The sequence below is a fragment of the Nicotiana sylvestris genome, chromosome 12, assembly GCF_000393655.2.
Source record: "Nicotiana sylvestris chromosome 12, ASM39365v2, whole genome shotgun sequence".
NCBI classification, from domain to species: Eukaryota; Viridiplantae; Streptophyta; class Magnoliopsida; order Solanales; family Solanaceae; genus Nicotiana; species Nicotiana sylvestris.
Genome location: NC_091068.1, coordinates 100,933,565 through 100,940,989, shown reverse-complemented (window position 1 = coordinate 100,940,989; position 7,425 = coordinate 100,933,565). Strand labels below are relative to the sequence as shown.

The following is a 7,425-nucleotide window of genomic DNA, read 5'->3' as shown; positions in this document are numbered from 1 at the left end:
AGATTTGCCTCTACTTGTGCTTCCTTCGAAATATCTTGTAACAGAAAGATCTAATAACATCACAAATTGACGTCCTATCTTAAAATGGCTTTAATTTTATCCGCTTACAATATTAAGATGTTTTACACTGTTATAAGGTCATTTGTAGACCTACTAAAAGTCAAATTAACTGTTAAAAGGAGTGATGTGGGTTCATATATAAACTGAAAAAGAAGACAAATTCACTTCCAAAATTGAACTTGATTTAATTGATTTAATTAACAACATGCTCTTTCGTTGCTACACTATATCAAAGTAACAAATTCCCTAGCATTAATAGTCCATTATTTTTTTGGTTTTTCATCCAATGTCCAACACTTGCATTGGGGTCCCAACTAATTTGAATCTGTGTAAAGTCAAATAAAAGGAAAAGTGCTCCTTACCAAAAGAAAAATTCCTTATTCAAGACTCGAATAAGACTCGAATCTGTTTTCTGTATGGAACTAATCCTATACATAACAAGATGCCATTGCAAGACGCATACTTCACGAAGAATAAACATTACCTTAGCACTATCATAATCGAGGATTAAATTATCGTCAACATCTCGAAGTTATATTAAGAAAAGTTTTTTACATAATGTGCACCTGATTTTTTTTCTTTCAAAAGATGCATAAACTAAAGAATTAGTATTACTAAATATATATATAGCACTGTCTTTGAAAGTTTGAAATGTCAAAATATATACAAAAGAGTACTTCAAGAACTTGAGTGGAATTGTCCACGAATCAAATTGACCATAGATGTCGCTAATGTATTCTCTCAATAAAAATATTCATCACATGTGAGCAACTAAGTATGTGCACATTTCTTTCCTTTATTGATGATAAAGTTATTGTTATTATAACAACATTAAGGAATCACAAATGTGGTGGCTAGCTTGTCGCAATTGCATAAATCAATCTTAAGCTGTACCCAAGAGTAGCTCCAAAAAGAGTAAGAGAACATTAAAGGAGAGATTTATTAATGAAGAAAAGCTAGCAAATGGACAAAATTCATGCAATTAAAGATCACATACTTTGAGCAAACATCCTTAGCTCCGTCTTAAAGAAAAGCACACCACAAATTGTAGATATACAATAAGCTTAACTAGGACTTCCAACTCTTCCAAGTTATGTTGCTTGAATCTTCTAAAAATCTTGCCACATTTGTGTCGGTATCCTTCAAAAATGCATAATTTTTTTAAAACTTGACACGAGTGCGACAATATATTTGGAGAATCGAACATCATATAGCTTCTTGAGTACATAAAATGATATCCGATTGTCTTCATTTGCTACTCTTTCTTAATATTATCAACTACAAATGCTGCAACTAAATTGTCTGTTTGACCAAGTAGACTGCTTAAAGATCTAGCTTTCACCACTCCGAGCTTTTTCATCTTCTTCATTAATGGCTTTTTCTTATCATCTTGACCATAATAATGATCTTCCATATTATCATTTGACGAAGGATTCTCCTCTTTTTCTTCTTGTTTCTTCTTCGTTGTATTTCGAACACTAGTCATGCTTCTAAGTCTTCCTTTTCCCAAATGATGTTCACACAATGAATAACCCACAAGGGTTTGTTGACAACACCTCCATCCTCTCCCATTTACACGACTGCACCTTGATCCCTCTAATATAACACTCCCTCTTTTGCTCTTCTTATTTACACCAAAACCCTCTTCAGTAATTAGTCCATTTTCCCCCTCTTTCTCCTCTTGACCATTTTCTTGTGGGCATTTCTTGTTAGTCTTTGACTTCATCTTGGCCTCTATTGTGTTAATATTGCTTGTGTGGTTGTAGCTGTCTCTTCTCTTTTTGAATGGAATTACTTTATCTCCTTCACACCATCTCCTATCTGCTATACATATGCATGTCCAATATCATAGCATAAAAGAAGAATAATAGTAGTAAATACATTTGATGAAGCATTAATCTTGATTGGGGATAAGCTATGCTGCTCGAACTCTCCAAATATGTTGTCGGATTGCATGTCTGATCCTCTAAAAGGAGTATAGTTTTTGAGGATCCGACACGGGTACGGTAGCATTTTTAGAGAGACCGTACAGCATAGGGGTAAGTAATTTTGAAGATTTACCTAGATCAGGTGAAGATGATGGCTGTGGAAATAAAGAACCTAGTTGTGGAGTTGTTGAAAAGCTTTGCTTACTGTGAACAAGCAAGAACAAGAAGATCCAGAAAAAGTTCGTGAATTCCCAAATTACAAAAGGAAAGTGCACAGGGCAACAATCAGAATTTTCCGTGTGATGTGTTTTAATATAAATGGGGACCATGTTAAAATTTATAGGGTATAGAAAAAGAAAAGAAAAGATGGAAAAATGCAAGACAACACAAAAACAAATGGATTAGATGAGATGGGAAATTGAATCATTGGATAGGAAAGCATCGTGGGTACATATTATAGCCAAAGCTAAAACAAACCTAAACAGTATTTTCCAGATACAGTAATATTATTTCTTGTTTCTCGTATTATTCACCTTTTTTTACTATCATAGAAGAATTCATGAAAGAAATAAAGGGATTTTTTAACTTTTCTTTTTTATGCATTATATTCTTACTTGTTATCATTGTCATTACTACCAAAACTCTTCTCGTTCTCCCTCAATAATTTCTCATCTTCAGCTTCTACATCCTGCAAATCAAATCACATCGAAAAAAGCCACAGATAATAAATAAGAAAATAATAACACTATACATCATGGGCAAAGTTACGTTCTTTGGGTGCAAAATTCCATTTTATTTTAAAGAAAACAAAAGGACAGAAAGAAAGACAGTGCAATTCTCAATAAAATAATTAGGCTTATTTTAGGATGCATATGATAATAATAGCAATACTTTTATCAACAAAACTAATAATAACTCACTTTTTCTTTCATTTTCTGTTGATTACTATTGCCACCAAAGAAAACCCAACTCGTTGCTTTGCCCTTAGAGACCGCCGGTTGATCAGACGGCTGTGAAATAGTTAGATTTGGAAGATCAGACGGTAAATATTCGTTCTTTGTGGTTTCTGGGCAAGGATTTATCTCACGTTTCAGTTGTTGCACCACTACTGGCCTATTGAGTTGGGGATCTGATTCTGAAGTAGGAGGAAAACGCTTCCTGATTCTCATAATTGGATGATACCAAAGTAAAAAAAAAAACTATATTACTACTTTGTATGTGTATATTAATGGTAAAAAACAAAAAGGGAGGAAAAAGGGCTCAAAGGGAAGAAGCAAAAACTGGGATTTTTCAGGTTTGATCTTGAGAAGAATTTTTGACAAAGTGTTTGTGAGTTTCTCGGGTTTCTCTCTCTAGCTTTTATTTGTTGCACCACACAGACTAATAAGACCACTAGGACATAAAGAAAGAAAGAGATAGAGATGGTATGCGAAGTGGCACGTGCGATGAGGAACGTAGATGGTGAGCAATGGCACGTGTGCATAATGTGTGGGTCCGGAGGCGACCGGCAACCGGAATCCGTACCGGATGGTGACAGAGTGGGAGTTTGTGTGTGTATCTGTGTGAGAGGGTAGAGTACAAAATGATGAGAGGATTTTTTTAGTCAAGTAATTGCTTGGTCACCATGTAATTGGAGTTAATTTTATGGATGATCATTGAATTTTTGTGTTTATTACCAAAAATCACTTCTTCTTTTTTGTTATGTAAAAATTATTTAACTGTGTCATTACTCAAAAATTACTTTCTTTCTTTTGTTACACAAAAATCATTTTACTTTGCTCTAATTATCACAAAAGTCACATTTGTCAGATTTTATAATATATTTACTTGAAAAGTCTATTATACCCTTGATATTACATAAACCTTCATATTTATGTAATACCTTCTATAGTAAATACTATATAATATATTTTTACCCAGGTATTTTATTTATAACTAAAATAGCTTAATATTATTTTTGTAATATAATCGTATATTTAACTTTTCCTTAACGTTAATTTCAACATATATTAGTATCGTTATTAAATTTGTCAATAACTTTACTATGAACAAATCTTACGTCAACGTTCTTAATCACTCCTAATAAAACATTTTTAATAAGAATTATAAAATCAAAGCTCACGGATTTATCAATCAAGCTATATTTGTTAATCCAATAAATAAAATACCAACATTTAGTAAACTCACACATCAGATTAACAGTTTCAAATAAATAATATCAACCCATAAAACTTAAAGTTTAATATTAAACTCAAATATCTTTTACAAAAATTAAAAATTTTACTGACTATAAAAAACTATCATTTGTTAAACAAACTGTTTTTGTTATTTCAAATAAATATTTTTTTGTCGTTTTCATATTTGAAAATATGTTCATGTGCACAAATCAAGAATTTATTACATAATTAATTGGAGAATTTATAATGTCAAGGGCATAATAGACTTTTATGGTAAAAGTTTTATAAAATCTTATCAAAGTAATTATCGTGATAACTTGACCATAGTAAAATAATTTTTGTGTAAAAAAATAAAGAAAAGATTTTACTTTGAGCAATAATCACTTTGACAAGATTTTATAAAATACAAGTAAAAATTAAAATTAAAATCAGTTAAGAAAAACTTAATTTACTAATATATTATAAAAATAATAAATAAAATAATATTAAGTTATTTTAGTTATAAATAAAATAACTAGGTAAAAGTATAGTATGTAATATAGAAGGTATTATATAAATTAATATCAAGAGCATAATAGACTTTTCAAGTAAAAGCATTACAATATCTAGCAAATGTGACTTTTGTGATAACTAGAGCAAATTAAAATAATTTTATGTGTAACAAAAAAATACTGATTTTTGAGTAATGAACGCAAAGTTAAATGATTTTTACGTTAAAAAAAAAAAGTTGACTTCTCGGTAACAAACACAAAAGTTCAATGACCATCGATAAAATTTTGGAAATGTGTAATTACACTTTCCAATTCTCAAGGGGAAAGTGAGAATTGGTGGTAATTACACTGTGTAATTACAAGGTTACTTTTTAATTTCTTTCCGTTTTATTTTTATTTTTATTTATTTTCTTTATAACTTTTTATCTCTACTATTTTAATTTTTCTTTATTTTTACTTTTTAATTTTAATTTTTTAATTTAAAAAAATATTTTTCTTTGTACATTATTTATCGTTTATTTCTTTTTCTTTACTTCTTATGATTCCATGTAATTGGTCGTATTTTTTTTTAAAAAAAAATTTCCTTCATTTAGTGTAACTCTGTTATATTTGATACATGTTAAACTTTAGTTTTTTGAATTTATGTTATATTTATGGTTTCATTTTGTTTGTTTTAGTAGTATTGGCTTGTTATTTCACATTGTACGTTATTTATTTTTAGTTAGAATTGATAGATAAGTTTTGTCTAGTATTTAAATAATGTTATGACATTATATTTATAAATATTAATTTATTTTATCAAACATGCATTCCATGATGTTCTTACAAAACGCATGTTTTTAGTTTCATAATTAATTTTAAATATTATTAATTTAGAAAATATATATCAATTATTTTTACAAATTTAGTTATAAATATATGATTACTAATTAATGTATATTAAAGAAAAAATAAGCATCTTAAATATCAAATATAATATCATTTATACTTATAAAAAATTATTTCTAGACATATATTTATTATATTAACTTTTAAGTTTTGATAATTACTTCATTTAAAATTGAATATGTGTAATTACACTTGCGCAATCAAACAATACACTTGTAATTAATTTTATGACAAACAAACACGTCGTCGTAAGTAATATATTGTGTAATATTTATTAGGAAATGTAATTACTACCCTAGTAATTACACAAATTACAATTACCATATGACTTTCCAAACATACCCTAGATAATTAAAAGGAAAAAAAGAGGGGAATTGTGGGTCCCATACTCAACAATGTCAACATGCGCTTATAAAGACCCCAGCTAAGCACTCAACTAATTAGTTTGGACTTTTCTTTCTTTTCTTTTTTGAACTATTACTCCCTAGTTTGATATATAGTTTGATTCGAAGAAAGTAATGAAAAGTTTATAAATAATTTATTTTAAATATATTATAATATTTGTATAAATATAAGATTTTTAAAGCTTAAGATTTTAGAAATACCATAATATTTATATGAATATAATAATATTTCCTTAAAAAATATAAAAATATATAATTCTTTTTAGAACAGACTAAATAAGAATAATGTGCCAAATAAAGTGAAGCAGATGGAGTACTTTCTTTATCCCAATTTATATGTCAGTGTTATATTTTTTTCTTCTAAAGCTCTACGCTCAATCATATAAAATAGGGTGGGTGAGGGGGGGGGGGGTTAGCAAAGTTAGACAGAAAAAGAGAATTATATTACGGGGTAGGGTTGAATAAATGGACATATTGCTTAAAAATAGAGAAAGGAACGGAAGGAGATGACGTAAGGTTTTAAGAAAATGGAGGCAAATGACATATGACAATTTCTTCTTTTATCAATTCCTTTGAAATGAACACACCTATTACCTCATATTATATGTAATAGGAGAGCTGAGTAATATTATAAATGTTGGTATATATACTACAAAAAGATTGGGATTCACATGGTTGAGACATGAGAGAAAGCTAAGGAAACTCGAGAGAGAACAAAGCCAAAGGAGCGCGGATGAGGGAAGATCCTTTCTCTGAAATTTTTGAGGAAAAAAAAACAAAACAATATTAGCATTTAAATATGAAAAACAACGGTAAAATTGTCTATGTATGACTTATAAGTTATGGATTCGAGCCACAGAAGCAATCACTAATATGTGCATAGGGTATGCTTTCTAAATCACACCTCTTAGGGTGTGGATCTTTTTCAAATCTTGCATGAATGCCACTACTAAAAATCAGGTGATTTCCATCCGCAATTTTCGATCAAATTCCGACCGATTTTAATTGGACGGGAAAATGATGGTCGCAAACGTGTACCGACCGCAATTGGTCGGAAACTTCAACGCGTTGACTGACTGTCAAACTTTATTTTCCGACCAAAATCGATTGAAAATGATTAAATGTATTTTTTTTTAATTTTTAAATTTTCGACCGAAATCAATCGGAAACTACTAATTTTTTTTTTTTTAAAAAAATTCAGTTTCCAACCAAATTCGGTCGGAAATTTTAAAAAAATAATTTTATTTAATTAAATAATTATTTATAAATTATTAATTTATTTAAAAAAATAAATATAAATTCGTAATTCCGACCGAATTCGGTCGGAAATTAAGAATTTCTGGGCAAAAAACTACAAAAGCCTCAATAAAGCCAAAGAAGTTATCCAATTCCGCCTTTTCTAAATTATTATGCCAGACGTCCCGGCCTGGGAGCCTCGTTCGCCTGGCATCGGAAAAGTTTTCATTATAAATGGATA

General features: G+C 29.4%; 1 protein-coding gene across 2 annotated transcripts; it reads right to left on the bottom strand.

Annotated features, from left to right (window-relative positions):
- Positions 1–981: 981 nt before the first annotated feature.
- LOC104234614 (uncharacterized) lies at positions 982–3,292 on the bottom strand. Of its 2 annotated transcripts, none has more exons than XM_009788211.2 (4): positions 2,909–3,292; positions 2,603–2,676; positions 2,122–2,192; positions 982–1,884 (listed from the first exon to the last, which is right to left on the bottom strand). In XM_009788211.2, exons 1-4 carry the CDS (start codon positions 3,155–3,157, stop codon positions 1,316–1,318), a joined length of 963 nt encoding a protein of 320 aa, XP_009786513.1. In that variant the 5' UTR covers positions 3,158–3,292; the 3' UTR covers positions 982–1,315. The 2 variants fall into 2 exon arrangements, with proteins under 2 accessions (XP_009786513.1, XP_009786514.1); XM_009788212.2 differs by having other exon boundaries at positions 982–1,881.
- Between the last annotated feature and the right edge of the window lie 4,133 nt (positions 3,293–7,425).

Coding starts and splice junctions, on each gene's coding strand:
- LOC104234614 (XM_009788211.2), bottom strand. CDS start 3,157: ATGAGAATCAGGAAGCGTTTTCCTCCTACTTCAGAATCAGATCCCCAA. Junction 2,677..2,908: donor AACAGAAAATGAAAGAAAAA/GTGAGTTATTAT, acceptor TTTGATTTGCAG/GATGTAGAAGCTGAAGATGA. Junction 1,885..2,121: donor ATCATCTTCACCTGATCTAG/GTAAATCTTCAA, acceptor GCATATGTATAG/CAGATAGGAGATGGTGTGAA.